Here is a 23893-nt window from a genome sequence, read left to right as displayed (position 1 = left end):
AACTACAAAAAGGGTTCTGAGATATATGCGAGGCACAATTGATTATGGGATTCACTATGAGAAAGGGCAATCCTCAATTTTAATTGGGTTCTGTGATAATGATTGGGGAGGCAGTGAAGATGACTCAAAGAGCACCTCAGGATATGCATTCTCTTTTGGGTCTGGTGTCTTCTCATGGGCTTCTGTCAAGCAAGAAACTGTTGCATTATCAACAGCAGAAGCTGAGTATGTAACTGCTGCAGAAGCAACCTCTCAAGCCATATGGCTTAGGTTTGTGTTGAAAGATTTTGGTGAGATGCAATTGGAAGCTACTCCACTGATGTGTGACAACACAACAGCAATTGCAATGACTAGAAATCCTGTATTTCATCATAGGACAAGACACATAAAAAGAAAGTATCACTTCATCAGAGATACTTTGCAACAAAATGTGATTCAGCTACTGTACTGCAAAACTGAAGATCAAGTGGCTGATGTCTTCACCAAGCCACTACCTAAAGAAAGATTTACCTACCTCAAAGGGTTGTTAGGAGTCAAGTCTGGAAATAGCTTAAAGGGGAGTGTTGAAATGTAAGCTATATTGCAGACTTGAAGGTTCGAAGGCAGGACCAAAAGGAACTTAAAAGCTGCAACGACTAGTTTGTGAAGGAATGAAGCATAGGATTCTAGTTTTTCAGAGAACAAATGTAAGGCTAGGATTAGAACTAGTGTGGGGCTGTGATTCATATATCCAACTGTCCATTTGAAGGATGTGTACTATCTGCAATACTTGCAGATAAGTAGTAAGAATGTTTTTGGAAAAAGAACGATGAATGAAATCTGAGTGCTGCTGCCATGTTTTGCAGTCACTGAAATTCTCCCAAGAATTCCTTTTTGTTCTTCCTTACCTCTGTTGTTTCTCAATCATTCCCTAAATATCCAATTTCTAACAAAAACGACTTGTAAGGAAGTACAAAACATTGGTTGCGAAGAGCAAAGGTGTTTTTTGGTTTGATTTGAGTGTCCTATCTTCAAGCTCTCTTTTCTGCACAGTCCCCCTTGAAACAAGTTGACGATGTGATTTATTGTCAGAGATAAAGGTAATATCCCAAAGTCTTGACCCTTCAAACCTCTGGAACTCTTAAATTGCCACTATAAAGCAGCCAAATCACGTTGACCTCGACTAGAGTGTCACCTCAGGGAGACTTAGTTACTTATTAACTATTACCACGTGTCGTGTTGTCTTCAGACTTTGGCTGGGGTCTCGCGTTGGCCTTTTGGGACTCTGAAATTGATCAGCTCCCTTGAGCTTTTAACAGGAATAGGTAGGGCTGGGCCTTAGTTAATTTTGGCTTTAATTATGTTTAATGTTCTGCATTCGCGGTTCTGTAAAGTATTTGCAACTACTTGAGTGAAAAGAACTCTTCCACTAACTCACGAACAGCAAACATATCAATTTTAAATGGTCAGTACTTAAAAAGGGAACAAACAAAAACTTCACTTTTTACCTTCCATTCTGAGCTATCATGAATCCTGAGATTTCCAAAGCTTTCAATTTCTTGTTTTCTCAGAAAAGAAACACCCTTTACCCACCTCCTCCACCGTGGATTGCTTTGGACCAGCTGCTGATCCAAATCAAAATTTTATGCCCCGAAGACAGGGATTTAAACAGCATGTGTGTTTCCACCTATAGACCTATTATGCAATCAAGTGAGACTTGTGATCTGTCCTTTCATTTTCATTCATGGTTTACTGGCCCTGCCTTTGCCGCTCTTCCCGTCGTTCTTTCAGAACCTTCAATGCTATGTTTATGCTCCACACAAGGCAATAATGCAGAGTAGTCAATTTACTAACCACATGCGGATGCACTGAACTCGGGGAGGTGCTTCACTGGGCTTGTTGATAAATTTGACGAGTTAGGAATAATTTTTTTAGCTATTAAGCTTGATTGTGGAAGATATACACCAACTTGCTGTGCAGGAAATAACCTTCATTCATATCTCTAGGCTTTGTAATGGTTTTCACTGAAAAGAAATAAAATGGCTTTGTAACAGTGTCGCTTACCATTTAGCTAAGTTTAGTCTTTCAGTTGATACTTCTATAGTTTGGTTCGAGAAGTCTGTAATGCTATATGGAATGTCATCTTCCAAGACTCGTTTTGTAATTGAAGTTTTTCATCAATATAATAGCATTTCTACTAATAAAAAATAAATAAAAAATATTTCCAATGCATGTTAAAAGCTAAGGAAAATTAATGGTGATGATTTCCAGTGTAATGAATTTGTATCAGCAACATAGAATTGATGGAGTTCTTGTCAACTTAATTAGCAATGAATAAATGAATGATCTTTATTCACAGAACATTATGTGTCTCTGTGTGTAGATAATCATCTGTACAAGTCTTTTGATGCCTAGATTTTTGTTGAATGCCATCACAAACAACTAGTTGGGTGTACAAGGCCAAAAGTCTTTCCAATTGCATTGCTACAATATGACTGAGCCACTTGCTTCTTGCAGGTCAAGCTCACGTTTTCGAGTGTTATCCCTCTGCAAGGATTTTCTGCACTGCAATCAAGATTTACCGCGATTGCTGTTGCCGATGTCCCTTGAATGTTTCGGAACAATATATCACTGACTTTCACACCCGATACCTATATGTTGAAGCACAATAGACGGAAATGTTTAAAGAGACAGTAAGTAGAGAGGAATTAAGGACGTACATTATTAACCGCATGTATATATTAAATGAATTAAGCTTATACCTGACCAGGACAGTTGAGGTTGTGTGGGCAGTAATTTTGGTCTATGATAATGGGATTTTGGACATTGAGCATGACGACGTCAAGGAATTGGACACTATGAACAAACCCGTGGCTCGGCCTTGCCCAAGACTTAATCCTCAAACCATTTTGGCCACCCTTGAAAATTGCATCCTTCACTGTCACATTTTGAACTCCTTCCTCTTCCAAGTCTTTGCCCAAACTCCCTATGCTGCAATTACCGCACCCTTGTAAGCATAACCCTAAACTACTACTAACTATTTAGGAGTAATTATTGGTGGTCATTAAATGAATGGGGCCACATGTTAAAACTAGTCCATGTGTTATAATACAAGTGAACGTAAACTTATGTATAGATAAGCATGGCAAGCAACTACTATAATCTAACCTAATGCCGTGACTTGGTCCACACGATATGTGCTCAATCCACAAGTCCTTGGTGCCGGGGCCAATTGAGACGCAATCATCTCCCGTTTTGATGGAGGTGTCGAAGATTGCAACATTTCTTGACAATTGAACATGGATGCCATCAGTGTTCGGGCTATTGCCGGCTGCAATGATTTTGACCCCTTGAATGTGAACATCTTGGCACCCGTTTATAACAATGTGGTACATCTGGCTGTTCAACGACAGCAGTCCGTCGATCCTAATGTTTTTGGAGTTTGTAAAACTCAAACTCTTCGATCCCCAGTCCGGAAAAAATAATTTAGTTACATGTATTACATGATATACTTCTTGAAAACCTTGACAAGAAAAAGGAAATTACTAACCGTTGCTCCGTTGGGGCAATCAGTGCTTCCCGCTAACTTGCATGCCCACAAGGAGGTGCCTTTGGCGTCAAGTCCACCTCCAATAATGGAAACGCCGGTAACTGTTTCGAAGCTTAGCCAATTGTCAGCTTGGCCAAGAATTTGGTAGTCAGACGAAGCGACGAGTGTTCCATCAATCCAAAGAGTAATACCTGGGCTTTTGCAGTTGTCACCTTTAAAAACCATAGCACTCGGAAGCAAATACCTCCCTTTTGGTACCGTAATCGTACTGGAATCCAAAGAGGCACAAGCTGCATTCCACGCATCCATAAAAGCTTGGGTGGAATCAGTTACTCCATTGGGCTTAGCTCCGAAGCTCAGGATATTGAGAACTAATGTAGTACCCTCAGCAATAAACGAATGGTGTAAGATAAAGAGAATCATGATTGGTAGTACGCTGGCTCTGGTAAAACAACTTGCAGACTCATCCATTTTCTTTCCTTTCTTTTCTGCGTGGAAGGGAGCGATCAAGAGAGAAATTAAAGAAGAGATTAAACGAAAACAATTAGGATGTCAGAATGCAACGGAATGTAGTTGAATATTTTTGCTAGAAGGTGAAGGTAGCTGTAGGAATTGAGAGATTGATGGAGAATAACTGAAGTATGTAGGGTATTTATAATCTTCACGGTGCATGCATTTATGCAGTAACTAATTAAGCTAACTAGTATATGTTGTATATAAAATATATACACACAGGATGGTGTAGATTTCAAGTAAATTAAATTATTATATTAATTAGAAATGGATGCCTTTACATGGAAAGCATTTCTGAAGAAAGCTGCGCCGGAAATAATTAAGCCCACTATAATTTGATGCTCACGCTCTCCCCAGAAATTAATTACTATATTTGTGCACGCGCGTCTGCTAATCAGTTACCATAGATATACGTTATATTATATTAGATTAAGCTTGTAAAGATTCGGCATCAATATTACCCATTATTTATTATTTTTTGTCTTATAGCCGTTTGATTTGATTTTTACAATTATTTAATTTTCTATCCAATCTTTATTATTCATTTTCCTCATCATTCATAATTGAGTACCAGGGAAGACTAAATTTTGAAATTAAATGATGTGATTGTATATGATTGAATTATTACTTAAGTGTTGATTAACTTACTTATTTTCTATTGATGACACATCATTTAGTTTGCAAAATTTAATTTAAAATTTTAGTCTTCATAGAATTACCTTATAGTGCATCACTCTAATCATTTAATGAAAAAAAGTTTATAGCTTTAATATTAATTTGGCCGTTGGCTTGTTAATAAATCAACTCATCCCAAGTGAAATGTACTTAATTTCCTTCATGGCCACTCATTCCTCAGTGGAGTAACCCTAAAGAACACCGAGGGATTATCCAGAATTTATTGTGCCTTATTCAAAACCCAAAACACATTGTATTAGAATTAATTTTTTTCTTCTTTATCAGTATGTTTGGATGAAGAAATTTAAGACTACTAAGAAATTTTAAAATGAAAAAAATTGAAATGACGGAATTTTATTTTTTAGAATTTGTGAATTTTCTTTTTTGGTTAACTTAAAAGAACAATGTAATTGAATACGGAATTTGTTACTTTTAAACTCTCAATCATAGAATTGGGGAATGATACTTATTTACATGGAATTTAAACTTAGGAATTCTAAATTTAAACTTAGGAGGTCCCAAATTTCAAGTTTTTTTCATGCAGAAATTCTAAATTTCTAAGTTTATGAATTCAAACAAGGAAATTGGTGCATGTCAATTTATAAATTCTGATTTTAATCCAAATTCCAAGTTTATTTCTCTCATCCAAACATAGTGTAATTGTCACATCCCGGCCTGGGGCTCCCACCACATCCCAGGCTCGACTCCACCGTAGCACGATATTGTCTGCTTTGGGCCCCGACCACGCCCTCATGGTTTTGTTTCTAGGAACTCACACGAGAACTTCCCAGTAGGTCACCCATCCTGGGATTGCTCTCGCGCGCTACTTGCTTAACTTCGAAGTTCCAATGGAACCCGAAGCCAGTGAGCTCCCAAAAGGCCTCGTGCTAGGTAGAGATGAGAATAAACATATAAGGATCACTCCCCTGAGCGATATAGGATCTTACAGTAACTCTGCATTTCTCTAATTTTATTTTATTTTATATAAGTGATTTTAAGGGATGAGCGACTTAAACAACAAGAACAATGGGCTCTATTACATGGTAATTTTTTTTAATTATTTAAAGCTACAAATCACTTAAAAATTCACTATTTTTTCTTTTTTATCGTTTGCTCTTAAAAAAAAAAAAAAAAGCCCAAACATACTAAAAAATTATAATTTAATTTGCAAGTGCGAAAAATGTGAAAAATTATGCAAACACTCGTGCTTGCATTCTCTACGCTTGGAGACATTGTCGTTTGAATTTTTAAAACCCTAGAAGCTCTCGTTAATAGTATTTCTAGGGTAGCTCAAAATAAATAAAAATTCTTAAAAATAGATGTACAATTGTGAAAAATCTGAAAGAATATATAAACATTTGTGATTGCATTCTCCACACATAGATCACGGTTACATCTTCATTTATATTTTAAACCCTCATGAATAGTGTTTTTTATTTGAGTGCAAAATTAATAAAATTCATAATAATTATTGTAGACGTGTGAAAAATGTAAAAATAATATACAATCACTCTAATGACAAGTTTTAGAACTTTCTTGAAGGGGTCAACTCAAAACACAGTCTTAGAATTCTTTTTTTCTTCTTTAACTTTGCACTTCTCTGTTTCTTATTTTATTTTATAGAAGCAATTTTAAGGGATGAGTGACTTAAACACAAGAGCTGACACACCCCAACCGAGATCAGGGCATGCTGGCCGTCACGTGGAAGTGACGTAGCCATGTGCACAGTGCGGAAGCTAAAACAGTAATATAAAAGTGCAGATAATTTAAAAACTAGCAAATGTAGTGTGATAGAATATGTGCTAGCGTAATTAAGACACTGAATTCAGAGCCTAAGGCCTACAGCAGTCCAAAAGAAACAATACAACAAAAGTGCACCCGAAGGTGACCCTACGTAGATGAGTGTCTGTCAAAATGCCAGGACGTCCTCCGGGAAAACCACCAAACCCGCTAAGCTACTAGAACCTGGAGGGGCGCAAAAACAAAAGCGTGAGTGGGCAAAACAAATCTCTTAGAAAACCATTTCATAAAACATATTATAACCCCTCGCCGTAAAACCTGTATACTTCCCAGAAGTAAACATATACACGTAGATATGCCAAGTCATGCTCAAAGGTATGCCATCTCAAACTTCATAACAACATGCAAGTGCTCAGGTATAAATCACATCGATATCATAACATCTGACAGCCGGAGTCCCCTAAGTGACCTGTACGGCTGCATCTAGAGCTCAAATCTCAATTTCCATAACTAAACCTGCCCACGAGTCGGAACCACCTAAAGTGGTCTGTACGACAGGCCTGGGTGTAAAACATATGAACGCTCTAGTGCTACGATCACGTGAAGGCTGTGCGAATAATCGTGGGTCACCTACGAGTCGGAACCACCTATAGTGGTCTGTACGACAGGACTGTGCACCTAACTTGGATTCAAGCTGAGCGTGTAGTGCGGGAGGTGAACAACACGTGAAGGACTGTACCCTACTCTGGGCGGGAGCACTAACACCGGGGGTGCAGGTTATGAGCTCTCTAAGCATCTCTAACCGTTATTTAATGCAATCGTTAAATAATGCTTACCTGGCTACTTACCTACGCCTCCACAGCACCAACATATAAAATGCAATCATAAATGGATATGTACTTAAACGTATATGCCACCAATCATGCATAAACATCAATCATATAAAAAGAATGGCATAAAACAAAGCATTTATACTAATTTCTGGGAATTTATACGTATATAGGTATATACGAAAAACAAAAGCCCACTCACTGGTATGTGGAAGGGTCGTAGCCCCCCTGCCTGGAATGTGCACGCTCGTCCTCGGGATACGTGTCACCTATATGCGAATTAACTATAAAAACGTTAACTTTAAAGCACATAACCGTTCGTTCAAAATAACTTCTCATACATTGCTCAAAATGGACAAATGAACATACCAACGTGATCTACACAACCTCACGATCATAACCATATTTTTAAAATAATTTTTGAACCCCGCACGCGCCCCCACGCGCCAGCACAGACACGGACCCACGCACCCCCACGCGCGGCCACGTGCCATGCACGTTGACGGCGTCAAGTGACGCCGTCAGGAATATTCCCTGGAACTGACGGAATATTCCGTTAACCCTGACTGACGCCGTTAACGTCCGTTAGGAATATTCCGTTAAACCTAATGGAATATTCCCCTGTCTTCTCCGATCAACCCTCGCCGGACTCCGGCCACCGGAAAACTGGGAAAAATTAAAACTTACTATTCTTTATCGTTTCTCAACCATTTTTCACGTATTTTATACCAAAATGAAGCCCTAAACCTCATCTACCACGATGGACTAGTTTTAGAGCCTAAAAACAACGGAAATCAAACTTTCTAAAATACGAAAATCCGGCCAAACTTACAGTTCGTGATTCCGACGTCCAAAACCGTCCAACGAAGTACTCCGAGGCTCCTCGTGACACCACCAAGCTGCCTACGAGCTTAGAAATCCCAAAAACTCAATGAATAACCTTTGCATGAATAGTACTCAAATCGGCCATTTTCGAAACAACGTGAAAACAAAGGATTTCTCACCTGTAAAGGGTATGGCTGTGCTCACCTCGACCTCACGAGTTCAATGGTGTAGTTGGTTTCTACGATCTGTTAGGATTTGGTGGGTTGTGGGTTTGTCCGTACGTTTACAAAGGGAAGAAGGAGGAATGGAGCTCGGGGGAGAGAGAGAGAGAGAACAGTCAGAGGGAGAGGGAGAGAAAGCAAGTGTGGATGTGTGTGTGTGGGCCAACACATGTCCACACCACACAAAACACCAAAAACGTAATAAGACAAACTAGGGGTAAAACGGTAAATTTACATGTACGGTTCGCTACTTCCGGGACGGGATGTCACAAGAGCAATGGGCTCTAATACATGGTAATTTTTTTTTTAACTATTTGAGCTACAAACCACTTAAAATTTTGCTTTTTTGATCTTTATTATTGTGTCTTTCTTGTGTTTCAATGATCAAAACTCTGGATTAAGAATAAATAGTTAAAATGGCCTGTAAGTGAGGAGGGCAACAATTCAGTTCGGTGATGGATGTGTGATATTCATCCTCAAAAGTTATTTTATACCCATAACCAAAAGTTCACCATTCGATATTCTCCATAGCCATACATGCCGAGTAATGAATTCCTCATCAGTTAACGACTTGATCCATTTCACCAATGTAATAAATAAATTATATGCTTGTAATTAATATTTAAAAAAAAATTAAAAAAAAGATAATGGTACTCGTTAAATTGAACCTTGATAGTGTAATGCAATCACATTTAAGTATAACAACCTACCTTTGCAGTGCATTAGGACGCCCACTGCGTAAATTTGAGCATAGATTTTCTTTTTATAAATAACAATGTCATTTTGTGTAAGTTTAACATTATTATGTAACACTAGAATGTAAATTTGAAAAATTATGTAACTTTAAATAAATGTTCAAACGTACATTTCAAATCCATTCATTCAATTAATTATTCGAGAAATACTATACATAAAGTAATTATCCAAAAATTTAAAACAAAACACACAAATATCCAATTAAATTGAAAATTGTTCGAAAAAACTTAAACAAAAAAAATTAAAGGGGATTCGGCCACTAGAGAAAGTTGGCCACACTTCGGCCCATGTCTAAAAGTTATAATCTTCAATCGCTACAGATACCTCTTGAAAATCAGAAATCACCAAAGTGGTATCCTCTGGATTGTCCACTTACACAAAGTTTATCTCTATGGCTTTACGACATGAATGATATTTAGCAACAACATGAGTGGGAGCTCAGTAAACTGGAGATGAATGGTCATTTGAACTTCATTGCTTCCATGGTGGTGGGAGCTTTGCCTTTATTCTTGAAGTTGGAAGCCTTGGGAGTGAAGGAATCGCACTTCGGGCCTGAACTTCCTCCTTTAAGTTGGCTTCTGCTCTGTCGAACTTGGGCCCATGGTAGAGGGTTGGGACCCTTCTCATATCCATGATGCTTTGTGCATCCTTGTGGGCCTCAGGATGTGTTGGCGTGGGCTTTGGGCACAACACTCGAGTCAATAGGTCTAACTTGATGACTGAACAGATGGTTTTGCTTTTCAGTAAGTAGTAAAACAGAGATCAAATAAAAAAACTTGTTAAACTTGCCCTATATTGTTGTTGCATGACAACATTGATGGCATGGAAGGTGGAATAGGCCTTCTCTAGGGGATCTTATTCATTCAAGTCCCCTTACAAAACTTGAAAAGTGATCGGATTCGACAAACTTCATATCTGTATTCATTCATAAACTTAAAGTCTTGGAAGTTTAAATGCTGCCAGTTTTGTCTTGCTTCAAGCAAGAAGATATCTTTTTTATGATTAAATCATTCATCCAGAGCGAGCCATAAGGCTCGTGGATCCTCCTTAGCAACATACTTAGTCCACAATGCATCATGCATATGTCTTTAGATGAAGATCATGGCAGTGGCTTTGGTAGCTTTGCCAACCGAGTTATCCGTCTCAACTTCAATGGTAACTCTAAGACTCTTTGCAGTGAGGTAGAGCTTCACGTCTTGAACCACTTTAGGTAGTTCCTTCCAGATACTACTAGAGCAGTAAAGTCAAGTTTATTATGATTCAACATGTTGCTGCAAAGGAAGGAGGAAGAATGTGGTCAATACTATAGGTAAAAAATGTCCATAGTAAAAAGTTATAACATTCAAGCTGTAGAGACATGTTTGGTTTAAATTTAGCATGAAAAACTTTAAGTTTCACATATGTATGTTGTATGAAAACTTTAGGTTTTTATGGTCCTATATTGGAAACTTCGGGTTCATAATTCCTGCAAAGGAACACACATGTACAAGGCAATATGTGTATAAAGTAAGTAAATTAATTAAATAAAACAGGTTAACAGAACACAGGCCCAAACATTGGACTACGGCTCCAATGGGACAAACACAAGTGGGCAGAAAGCCAAAAACATCACAGAAAGCCAAACTATGCGTATGTTTGTTTTTTTTTTTTTTGGACAAATTTGGTTCCAATAAACAAGAGGTGTTGGAACCAAATTTGCACACGCCATAAGAGATGAGGATGCTTAAACTCATTTATCTATAAGTGAACACACAACCGTGAGTAAGCCAAAGACCGGAAGGTGTGCAAGTCAAAAGTTCTCTGACAGTTAGGTTAGTAAGCAATATTAAGACTCAACTAGTGGGCAAAGATTGTGTTACCATAGATGAACTGTAAAAGGGTGTATTTATACAAGTCCAGGAAGGGATCTTTTAGGATAGTAAAATCCTCATTAAACTAGGGGAATATATCTAGGAAGTAGATGTTGCTAGATTAGGTTTCCGTATCTTGCGGAACAAGCACAGTCAATCTCAGCGAAGTTGTCCGGCTTTGCCCACTAATTCCAAAACAGGATGATGCTAGCATCACTACTCCGCTTAGTCAGCTCCGCATCAAAGCTTGTTGATTCCATGAACGGACTTCTGATCTATGTGTATTCTGATCCGCCTTACTCCGACCACAAAAAATCAAGGTCACACAAGTGCCCCTAACTATGTATTTGAAATGACTTGTTCCCCATGAGGATGGATAATTACCCAGAGACCATGCCTTTCGAAGTAAGTCGGAATACGTACCGTCTTATTTCTTCAGATGTGTGGCACCTTGGCTTCGTTCCTTATGAATTTTTGACACTTTGGATTTAGTTGTGCGATTTGAATATCGTGGAGAATAGGCAGCAACGATGAAGAATATCATGTTGCTGGTGCACATTTAACAAAGGGTAACTTTTTGTATCATTGAGCAACTTCGACTTTCGGGCACACAAATCTCTAGGCAAGACTCTTCGAATTCAACAGTGAGATTTTCTAGCAACCTATCTTTAAATAGCCTAGCCTTGGCTTTGCTTTTCCAAATCCTCTCTTCTGAGACTCGAGCTTTGCCATAGACCTTATGCCTCAGTTCCCAAGCTCAATTTCCACTTTGAGCAGTCGATGATTAGGATTTGTAATAAAGAATTTTACCATATCCATATCTATCCTCATCAAGCAAAGTTAAGTGAAATACAGATAAATCATAACCTTTCAATAGTCAACCTTGTTTCATTTAATGTGTTCCATACATTCATCCCTTGCTGAACTATTGGCTACATCCTCCTCGCAATCTTACCATACATTTTCAACTTCACGAGGGTGTTGAGATTCTTCAGTGGGTTTGTCTTCGTTGAAGCCATCTTCGCATTGACCCTTATCAGGGTTGATGATCTTAGCCAAATCAGCTTCATAATATCCTTAGGAAAATTTGCATACTAGTGGTAAAAGGTTGTCTCCCCCAAAGAATTGTACTATTTTTGCCTTATTCATGGGACTTTAATAATAAAACATGTGCTTGCACGTCTTATGAAAAATTATCTTTATCCAAGACATTAATCATGTTAGAATAAAGCATTTAAAACTTTTCATCCATTGCTTCTTTATCATAGAATAATTTGTTAAACCAACAAATCTTTCCAAAGTAAATCTTACTCTAGAGTAATAAATAATAGAGTAAAACACAAACGAATGAATAAGCCCGGGGTAGAGCTCGAAGCTCCCCTAGATAACATTGATTCAAAAAAATATTACCTCATAAACTTGGTTTTAATAAGGATTCCCACTGCAATCATCGGAATACCACGTTACTTTAACACTAGTCTAGGCCCATGGAAACCTTTTTACGCCATACTTACTATAATGCATTGGTCGGATTAAGGATGAGAAAGTGATAAAAGTTACCCGGAATATCTTCTGGATCTCCGACTTTGATGAGCCTTCCTTCTTCTAAGCGATGTGCTACTTTTTTCGCTCCTAATTCCAGGTATAAGAAGAGGCATCTTCCCAAGTTTGAATTGTGTGCACATCCTCAGTGAATCTTAAACAAGAGTTTGTTAAGGACTTGATCACTTGCAAGTGGATCAGAAACACTTTTGCAATCATTTTGTCATACCCTATGCGTCGGACCTGAGCGTTTCTGATCAGACTATACTTAACTGGCTTGGCTAAGGCATTTCAAAGTATCAAAGCCCCGTTGGAAAACAATTCCTCTTGAGGATTTCCAAGTCTGGATGTCTCATTCGGACTTGCTTAACATATGGTGCTGCAGAATGTACTTGGCATAGTACGCTGGTATGAGATAAAAGTAATCGTACTCAGGGTCATAGCCACCACTCAGATGATTCCCAAATCGCCATTTCGATCATCCGCTCAAATGGCGTAGAGGCTAGGTTTGAATGTTATAATCCATAACCCTTTGGTTGTAAAATCTTTATGGAAGCCGAATGGTGCATTGGACTTCCAGGTCAAGGGGCCATGTCCTTGTGTTCGTAGCCGCCTAATCGTAACTGCACTTAATACGGCTTGAGGCTCTCAACCTGCTAACTCAACACTACAAAATAGGCTTAATGAGATTCCTTTGACACTATCATTTTGAATTTTTAGACTTACTATTACATGAAGTTTCAAAAGTTTTGTGTTATTCAAGGAATTTTAAGGTATTTCATGCACTGAAAAAGAAGAGAATGAATAAACATGTAGCAAATGCGAGTAACTCTGCAAACTTTTTTATTGAAGAAAAATAAGTGTTGACAAAGGGTGAGTGATTGAATACAAAAATGATTGCCTACATATCCCTAGGAATGGGAATCAAATCATTGGTGTAGTTCAAAAAAGATAAAATGTAAAACATTGTCATTTGGTATCATCTTTGACTAGTAGCCCAAGGTGAGGCGATAAGGAGATGAGTTCTCTAGGGACTAGTCTATGCATAGATAGCAACATTTAGGCATAATATCACCTAAGCTTCATGATGTTCCATCGTTTTGTGATCGGAGTTCCATCCATGCGCTCCAAATTGTAAGTTATTCTGCTTCCCACTCTGATGACTTTGTAGGGGCCTTCCCAGTTTACTTCGAGCTTGCCTTCTCTTGGTACTTTATAGTAAAACTTGATCTATTGTTAATAGGCTGCAAGTCGAACTTGATTGTATTCTGAATGTTCATCAGTAAAGTCGATATTAGACTTCAAAATTTTACTGCTTCCCAGGGTAGTATGTTCTTCTATATATAGGTTGGGCATCGCAGTAACTTGGATTTAAGATGATGGCTTCTATTTCATAAGCCATAGAGAAAGGGGTTTCTCCAGTTGCTTTTCGAGTGGTCGTCCAGTTTACTGAGTCCGACAATTCTTATGGCCAATTGCTTTTCGTTTTCAACATGTTCTCCAAGCATTACAAGATGCTTTTGTTCGAAGCTTCTACTTGCCCATTGCCTTGCGGGTAACACAAGGTGAAGGTGAGGTGGCGGAAGCTAAGTTCCTTATACCAATCTTTGACTTCAAAACTGGTGAATTATAGTTTATTATCTGTAAGTATAGTATGGGGAATACCAAAATGACATATAATGTTCTTTTGAACAAAAGACTTCACCACTGCCCTAGTGATCCTAGATAGAAGTTCTACCTCGATCCACTTAGAGAAGTAATAAGTGGTTATTATCCAGCATTCCTTATTTCCCTGGGCTTTCTTCAGTGGTCCAAAGAGATTGGTGCCCTATTGCATGAAAAGCCATGCCCTTGTTAAAGTACTAAGTTCTTCAACATGTTAATGGTTTATAGGGGCATGCCTTTGACATTTGTCGAAAGTCTGAGCGCAATCTATGGCATCATGCTGCATGGTGGGCCAATAATATCTGATTGTCAACGCCTTTTGTGCGAGTGATCTTCTGCTCGCATGGTTCCTGCATACGCTAAAATGAAAGGCCTTTAGAATTTGCAGGCCCATCTTCGGGGTGACACATAACATGTAAGGTCCAAAGTAGGATAATCGATAAAGTTTCCCACGGATAATTGTGTATCCGGAGGCATTTGGACCAATTTCCTAGTGAAGCGATGGTCTTTAGGCAACTTCCCGTCCTAGATGTAGTCAACGATCTCGTTCATCTAATTTTCCTATTTTCGATAATGGCTACTACCTCTAGTTCGGGCTAGTGAATGCTTGGTACTGTAAGGTATTCAAACAAGATCATTCACCGGAGTGCATAGTCAATGGCTGACACAATATTTGGTAAAGCATCATCATGTCCATTCTCGCTTCTAGGGATTTGCTAAATCTCGTACTTGTCAAAGCTTTTAAGTAATGTCCCTGCCTTGGTAAGGTAAAGTCCCATTGTCGGATGATAAGCGGCGTAATTACCTTTGACTTAAATTACTGTCATCATAGAGTCGTAATAGATTGATAGCTCATTGATTTGTAATTCTATCATGATCTGTAGTCTGGCGAGACGTCTTACGTATTTTGCCTCGTTGTTGCTGGCCTTGAACCCAAGCTTCAAGGCTTGCTCGAGTATAGATCCATCCGGTGTCATCAAGGCCATTCTTTCTCTTAAGTTTATGTTTGAAGATTCTTCCACATAAAGTTTCTACAGATAAGGATTCTCGGGTGTATTTCGCAGATCTACAAAGGAACAAATATCTTGATTCGTTGGAGTGAACTCTGCCACAAAGTTCACGAGAACTTGAGCTTTAATTGATGTTTTGGGGTGATAAATGATTTCGTGTTGCCCCAGTTTAATACCTTTATTCGTGATTCAAGATGATGTATGGGATTTTGTAGGATGGACTGCAGGGGGATTCCGTTATATACACCACTAAGTGATTGGAAATACGCCAGAGTTTTCTACTTGTCGTAACCAATGCTAGGATGAGTTTTTTCATTTTCATGTATCAGGTCTCTGGTTCAAAAAGAGCTTTTAGACACTATAATACAACGACCTATGCTCCCCTAACTCTTCCCGAATCAAAGTCACACTAATCGTACCATCAGACACTACCAGCAGATATAAGTACAAATCTTCTCGGTCAACCAGTTTCGACGGTAATGGTGGATTGGACATGTACTATTTTAGCTTCATGGAGGCTTTTTCGCAGTTATTTTTCCAGAGTAAGCCTTTTCTTTTCTTTATCGCAATAAAGAAAAGTTAGCATTTGTCCATGGATCGTGAAAAGAATCGGCTGACAGTTCTCGAGGGCTTCATGTCCATGATCCCTTTGATTTTGTGAGAATTTGTATTTATATATATATATATATATATATATATATATATATATAATGTATGCTATTATATTATTATTACATGATGGGGTTGCTTTTATAGTATATGTGTGTATACATGTATATGTTATTAACTGATTAAGGTTTGCACATGTTGGTCAAAAACATGATGACCAAAAGAAAGAATGGTATTTTTACAGTACTTGAAGAGATGGATGAGTAGGACTACTTGGAAAACAATCCAATTTAACTAGAGCTGGCAAACATATTTTCATCTTTCCTCATTAGAGTGACACCTCCACCTTCTATTTGATTCTTGAACACTTAAAAGCTTGTGCTTTGCAAGAAGATGAAAACCTCAAGCCATATATATTAGCTAGTTGTACCTACCTTATTTGTTCTTCTCTATCAAGTCAACAACTCCTCTCCAATTGCCGACTTTCTCTTTCTATATATTTACCTGATACTTAATCACTAAGTCTTGTGTAAGTATAAATAGGGGCGTCAAGAGCTATAAACTCTGGTAAGAAATGAGAACAAATAAAGAGAGGTGGCAGGGATGAGAAAAGGAAATAAAGGGTCATCGAAGAAAATGGGTCTGCATCATGAAACAAACATCCTTTCTTATTTAGCAACTTATGACATGCAAAGATTTAGTTAGGGTTAGGGAAGATGTCATGGTGTGGAGGAAATAGTTGTGTTTGAGTTTTCCCAATCCGAAAAATGATGAGGGCCGACTATACGCTGCTTATATATGATGGTGATGTTGGTGAGTCTCTTTCCAGTTTTAATGTATCCTATGTGGGTGACTTTGTTTATGAGATGGAAGCGATCAGTTCATCTACTAGTTGAAAACAAGGTTAATCTAAAGTAACCATTGTTCATGTGTATATGTATATCTATATAAGTAATAACAATTTTGGTAGAAAAGCTGAATTGCTCATATGGTATCAGTTTAAGTATGTCGTTGTGGTAGCAAAAATCTGTTGTCTTCAGTCTTGGCAAATATGTACCTACAAAACAATTGACACCTTTAATCAAAAACCAAAGTGTCATGTGCTCATAAGGTATGAGAATATGGCCAATGGATTTCTGATGCCTAAGTGAGTGTCTCTGAAAATGAGTATTTAAGGCTTGTATGTGTAGCAAAATGCTTACCACAACTAGGTGGAGAATAGGGAGGAGTGGCCAGCCATAGGGTTAGGGTTTTGCCTGCACATGGCGGCATCCGATTGGCCAAGGTGTGTCACTCGTTAGATGAATAAGGAAATAATATTCCCAAGATATTAATTAGGAGATAATATCTTGGGATGGTGAAGGAAGCATCCATGATTGATTGTTATAGGGATTCTTTTCTTAATGGAGTTGATCATCAATTGGGAATGTATTAAAGATAGGATATAGTAATTAATCCTATGCTTAATGCCCTTGACTTTTCCATGCCACGAGCAGTGGAGCCTTAAGCAATCGCAGTCAGTTGCTTGGACCTTCAGGGTTGTTTAGCTGCACATGAGAGTATTTGAGAGCCCTGCCCATTTAAAAAGGGAAATTTTGTCTTTCTTGAGAAAAAGTCCACATGCTGTCTTGTGGATTTTTTGGATTATTTTTAGCTCTGCCCATTTAATAAGGGAAATTTTGTCTTTCTTGAGAAAAAGTCCACATGCTGTCTTGTAGATTTTTTGGATTATTTTTAGCTCCACAAATGACCCCTTACCTGCTGGGCTACAAGTGGTAAATGACAGTAGGTGTAGAAATCCCAAGCTCTATACACGAGCACAGAGTTGTTTCCTAATTGGATGTAGATCTTCCACTTTGACTTGGAAATAGAGTCTTCTAAGAAAGGGAAACCAATTGCCACCAAAACCTATTTAAGCATGCATCAAGTAGGGGTTAAATAAATTTGCAGAACAAGTTTTATCCCAACAATAGAGAAAAGGCTAGAGAATATTGTAAACCATTCCCTTAGTTTTCTTCTTTGCTTGCCCTTGTGAAGAGTTAATTGTTGTCGTTGTTTTCCTTCTCCACGACTTACCAAGGCAAGAAACATTTAATTTTCTTTCTTCTTCATTTTTTTTGGAGCCTCAGGGCTTAATAAAGTGGCTCGGCAGGGGTCGAGGATGGTGACAAGGCAGCCACGAGCTGCTGGACAGGGTGGATAACTCAAGGCATATATGTGATGAGACCTAAAAGCCCTCAACCAAATCAATATTAAGTTGATAAGCGAGAGATGCTTTGAATATCTCTTCGTGGCCTTCCACCGTGGTAGGCTCCAATCGTTTGTGACTTGTACACCAGCTTCACCCTATAATGGGGGAGTACAAAGTGCATGCTTACATTCAGGAGGAGTCTATACGCATATGATGAGGTGAGTGTAGACAACGAGTATGACCAACATGATATAATTCTGAGGTTGTGCTTGAACCTCTACATAAACTAAGCATGGTGGGAATAACTTAACTAAGTGCAATGGTGCCAACATGATATAATTCTGAGGCATTCATTCTCTAGAGGCCAAACTAGATGGGTAATTACAAGAGTTGTAAATGACTAAAGTGTTATTCTCTCATCATTATTTTTGCTAACCAAAATGATATAATTCTGAGGTGGGCTTGGTAATGGTGAGTCTCCCATACCCTGCTAAGAGTTCAACAAAACTCTCGAATTCCGATGAGGGATATGGAATTTGCCAAAAATAGTGGGTGGTGCTATTTGATTTAAAGACCCGAATCAAATGGCTTAAAATCAATCAATTTATATTCGTTATGTATTTGTTTACCAATATATTTGCAAACGCTATCCAAAACTTGACAAAGAAAAGCCGAATGCTTTAATTTCCGAACTTAGTTCTACAATCCCATAGATTGTCTTTAATGGCTTGTAGATGTAACTAAGTAGTCTCATCCTCACAATCTTCCTATTGATAATGTATCATTGGAAGAATATGATAGATAAGTCTAAACATGAGAAGGACAACACTTTTAACGTCATAATTCTTCAAATACAAATTGTTGTATGAAGAAATAAGAGTTGCTTTGAACAACCCTTAATCAACACAAACTTTAGTGCTTGTTTCTTTGTTACATAAACAAGGAACTTTTGAAGTAAGCACAAGGGCATGGACGCTTTATGTGCCATGATTCTTCACTTACAAATTGTTGTATGAAGAAATGAGAGTTGCCTTGAACAACTCTTGAAAGTTTGTTATTATGTTTAGAACATAATGGTTGGTTGACAAAAATAGTCCATTTATATGGACTTATGATGATTTTGAATCATTGAGTGTTGAAGTGTTAAACCACTTAACGAGACGGAAACTAGGCAAGGACTTCACCTTTGTGTCCCTATCCTAATGGTTCACTAAGTTTATTGTAAACTATATAGTGAACAATAACCGCACGCTCTCCAAATCGTTTGATGTGTATAACACATTTGAAATAAGTTTCAAGAGAGATAGTGGGAGTTTAGGGACCATGACTATTGTAGTCAAAAGGGAAGTCAAATGAAGAAGGCAAAATAACTCCAAGGGAACAAACTTTCTTTATGAAAGGATGGACATTGGAAGGGGTATTTGCAAGAAATGTCTTGCAAGTGTCAAGAACACACCTTTTGAAGGTGTTGTAATATGTTCTTGAAATAGTTCAAAACAGTTGGTTCTTCTACTTGAATGCATGATTCCGTATTAGTAACTATGTTTTACAATTGTTGTAAAAGTGTGCTAATAAGAAGTAGAAGATTAATGAGAGAAGAGAAAGTACTTCACATTCGGAAAGTGAATAAAATATAGATCTCTGCGAAAGCGGATTGTACTTACTTCCTCATATGAACTACCAAAGAAATTGGAGAATACTAAAGATTGTCTTTACATTCCAATTTTAAGGAACTTAAATCCGTCACTATAGTAGAGATGGATAAATGTTTTGTTTGACAAAAACATTGTTCTTTATTAATCAATAATTAGATTATTGTAATTTAATTGGTTGTCTCTATAGTAGAGATGATGTGGTAGTTTAACTGTTTAGAATACGATGATGCTTCAAACCCAAAAGGTTGCAAGGTAGTGACTAATCCCAACTGAGTTGTGATACCTCTAAAACATAAGTTACGAGTTGGTCATAGATGGATGCTTTGGATCGTTAGATCCGGATCCAATACCTTCTTGTTAAATTGTATAGAGGCGAAATGTTCGAATCTTTATTCTTTTGGAAAGAAGAAAAAATCACAAAGTTGTTGAGGTTAATTCACTTAGATGTTAGTGGCACTTGTCCACAACATAATACTACTCATGTTGTATGACATTCACCGAAGATCACTCTCGGTTGGACTATAGTTTATTTTGAATAAACACAAGTCCGAATACTTTGCAAAAGGTTTCAAAGAATTCAAGAAATGTAAGTAGATGAGTAAGACGTCTAAAGTATTTACCTCCTTAGATTTGATCCAAGGAAAAAGTAACACTTTAGATTAATTTCCTTGAAAAATATCAAGGAAAGTAGCATCGTAAGATAATGAATTTCTCCATTAGGAGAAGAATGAACATGAATAAGCTTTAGTTCGTTGGACATTATCAATTACCCATATATATATGATATATACTTCTAAGACAACCTAGTTCCTATACCACAAGCTCCAAGATTTATAAACCGTCTCAGTTGAATGGTTTGGACATAATATGGGTTTCCGAAACCATTATTAAGATAGTCTTGATAATATATGTCTAAAACTATAAATCACAAGACATGTTAGTTGTAGAGATCCATCCATCATGTATCTTAGCAAGCTAGTGGGAGCTATAAGCGTCTTATGAGAAAAGATCAATTGTTTGATTTCTCATAAAGATGTAAATGAATCTTTTGTTTACTAGGTTTACAAAAGATTAGTGGGAGTTGATCATATTCCTAAATTTGAATATATATACATGATATATATTAATTTTGAAAATAAAAGGAATTCTTCATCGTTAAAGTAATGACTTTAAACATTCTATAATGATAGAATGTATATGGGAGACATAGTCTATATACATGGGATGGAAATCTATAATGATAGATTTCAAGATATAATTGGATTATATCAATCCCTAAAATAGACAAAGAGATGCTAGGAAGTTTCTCATATGATGATAAACTTCAATTAGAATGACAATTCTAATAAGACTAGGAAGTTGTTCTTCTCAAAGGTAATGTACCCTTTGACTCCCAAAGAAATAATGCGTAAATAGAATCCTTTATGCATACGCAGAAAGGTGATTTATGTATTACATATTGTATGAAAACATTGATATAAGTTGTACCTAGAACGGTACAAGATGATATCAGTGCAAGCCCAGGATCAGAACCATGGCAACTGTCAAGTGAATCCTTAGGTATTTAAGAAATACTAAGGATGGATTCCTCAAGAATGAGGAAGAATTAGAGTAGCGCAGTGGAAGCGTAAATGTATTAGATTATGAATCTAATCCATCATAGAATATCTCTTCATTATGAATGAAGTGATAATGAGATATCTCTTTATTATGACTAAAGAGATATTTGGGTGGAAACGTTAAAAGTAAATGACTTTAATGTGTTCCATCATGCATGCAAAATATATTGCCATATAGAAGCTTACAACATTGTTGTTTGGATGGGAAAGTTCATTCATGAACTCTCCATTCGGTTCCAACCAGAAAGTGTATGACACTAATGGGGCGATAGCTCAAGCCAGGGAATCAAGGTCTCATCAAGGTCCGAACTCAAATGAGAGACTGAACCACATGATTGAGAATCATGTATAATGGTGACGTCGTTATTCTCAAGGTTGATTCTATGGATAACATATAGATATCCATTGTTTAGGCCTACTACTCAGCCATTTATGAAATGAATTACAGAAGAGGTATCATCACTGATGAACAAGCTGATTGGCTCTAGTGCAAGTGGGAGATTGTTGGAAATGTGCCCTAAAACCAATCATATGATGATACTTTACGGACATTTCAAACTAATGTAGTTTAAATGTAAAGGGCAAAGATTATTGTTTGAGCCGTCTGATAGGAGCATATTCATGCGACTTAATTAGCTTGTTCTCGTGCATTTATGTTGTGTTTACTTAGTTGTTTTAGTGTTTAAGGCCACTTTTGTGTATTTTCAGATTATAAGGCCAAAGTGTGCAAGAAGATGCAAATTGGAGTCTTTTGGAGCGAAAGAGGAACGAATGAGTTGAAGACTTGAAGAAACGACGAAATCCTACTCCAACGATGAATTCTTACCAAAACGAGGAATCCTACTCAAAAAAGGTTTCCTATTTTAGGAAAGTTAACCCTAAGTTTCCCGTTTTGGTAACCTTTCCTAAACTTAAACGTCCATATCTTCTAGCCACTTTGAATTCCTTGTAGGCGCTTTAGGACACAAAACCAAGGCCCTAGCCACACCCTTTAATCTTTCCCTCTTTAATTTCTGATTTTATTTCCTAATTCTAGAAGCCTTTGAATTTATTTTCGTTAATAAAAATAAGCTAGGAACCAAACATATTTAAAACCCTAGGTTTTACATCTTTAGCCGTCACAATCCCATCCATTTATTTGATAAAACAATCTCAGCCATTCATCACTTTTTCCCATTATTCTCTCCATTTTTTTTGCCGTGCCATCAACCATTCCATCCCGCAAATGCCATTAGTCATTTACCCTAAATTACCACCAAGCCGTGCATTTGATAACAAAAAATTCCTGGCAGCCGCATTTTTTCCCAAAAACCACTTTATACACTTCAACCTTTCCACCACCCACGGAGCCATTATTTTAACCTTAATCATTCTTCAGCCGCACCATCCCATTATTCAAATCCTAAACAGCGGCATCACCATTCCCCCCCTTAATTCCAAACCTGTCCGCAGCAGTCCATAACCTAATAACCTAGCCGCCATCTCCACGACATAATTCAATCATGCCGCAGCCACATTTTTCCTATCAAAAACCCACACAGCCGCAGCCATAGCATCCCATTATTCTCCCCAAAAACTGTCCAGCCAATTCCAAATCAGCCGCAGCTTTTCCTTCACACTTTCCACCACCATACAAACCTTCACACACCACCCCATAGCCTTGCCGCATCCCTAAACCACCTTAAATCTATCCCTAACCCAGAAAACCATCCAAAAACCACCCATAACCAAACTGTCGCAGCAAGGAGAAGAGGAAAGAGGACTTAGACGCGCAGAAATTCAAGTGGATTCGTTGGGCGTTCTAGGTGTAATCCATCCTTTGTTCTTTATGTTTAAATTCAATTTTATTTTTCTTGTTGTGACCATGAGAGGCTAAATCCCCCTAGTTAGCTAGGGGGTGATTCGAAACCATGTTTATGCTTGCAATATGAATTAATTATTTTTGGTTGGAATTTCATGAATGGTGAATTCAATTTGTTTAACTGCTTGTTCGATAACTTATTTATGTATGTTGATTGAGAGTGCACGCTTAATTTTCATGCATGAATATGATGCTAGAGTATAAGTGAATTTCACCTAATAGTTATGAACTTATATTCACAAGTAGTGGAGGTTGCTTATAAACAATTGCGTTAAATGAATTCTTGGCACTAGTTTCATGCTCATCATAGTAACGAATGCCTCGTCAACACTTATAGTTTTCATGATGCTTAATGATCTTTGATTGTATCTTTATTGTGCTTTTCACGTAAAGGACTTTTGGAGAATGTTTTGAATTGCGTTGCGCTAACCCATCCAATTCATTAACTTAAGGAGAACTTGACGGTTAATTTAAGCGGACCTAATTAACCTGGGGTGTTGAGTTCCATAATTCATCGAAAGACAAACTGAAAATCAATTTGTATGCAAGTGTGACATGTGTGGAGAAGAACCTTCTAGCTAGCATTCATCCATATTTTCATCACATTCATATTTAAATTCTGCATTTAAATTACAATTTGTGCATTTAATCTATTTTCGTCAAAATCTCAATCCCCCTTTACCTTAGTGTCTAATTTAGTTAGAAAGTGTCTTAGTTTGTGTTTATAAGTGGTTTGTATTCTTTGAGTCTTTTGATTTGTTTTAGTATTTTATTGTTTAGTTTTACATTCTTTGAGTTTAGT

General features: G+C 37.5%; 1 protein-coding gene across 1 annotated transcript; it reads right to left on the bottom strand.

The window, feature by feature from the left end:
- Positions 1 to 2411: 2411 nt before the first annotated feature.
- Positions 2412 to 4000, bottom strand: LOC103930460 (polygalacturonase-like). Its single transcript, XM_009339806.2, has 4 exons — positions 3530 to 4000; positions 3148 to 3437; positions 2742 to 2970; positions 2412 to 2630 (listed from the first exon to the last, which is right to left on the bottom strand). The coding sequence occupies exons 1-4, from the start codon at positions 3998 to 4000 to the stop codon at positions 2412 to 2414; spliced, it is 1209 nt and encodes a 402-aa protein (XP_009338081.2).
- Between the last annotated feature and the right edge of the window lie 19893 nt (positions 4001 to 23893).

The sequence above is a fragment of a genome, unplaced genomic scaffold (genome assembly GCF_019419815.1).
Source record: "Pyrus x bretschneideri cultivar Hongxiangsu unplaced genomic scaffold, Pyrus_bretschneideri_v1 Contig72, whole genome shotgun sequence".
Taxonomy (NCBI): Eukaryota; Viridiplantae; Streptophyta; class Magnoliopsida; order Rosales; family Rosaceae; genus Pyrus; species Pyrus x bretschneideri.
Note: the sequence above shows the minus strand (reverse complement) of the source record. Positions and strands in the feature narration are given on the sequence as shown.

Coding starts and splice junctions, on each gene's coding strand:
- LOC103930460 (XM_009339806.2), bottom strand. CDS start 4,000: ATGGATGAGTCTGCAAGTTGTTTTACCAGAGCCAGCGTACTACCAATC. Junction 3,438..3,529: donor ATTGCCCCAACGGAGCAACG/GTTAGTAATTTC, acceptor TGGGGATCGAAG/AGTTTGAGTTTTACAAACTC. Junction 2,631..2,741: donor ACCTCAACTGTCCTGGTCAG/GTATAAGCTTAA, acceptor TTCAACATATAG/GTATCGGGTGTGAAAGTCAG.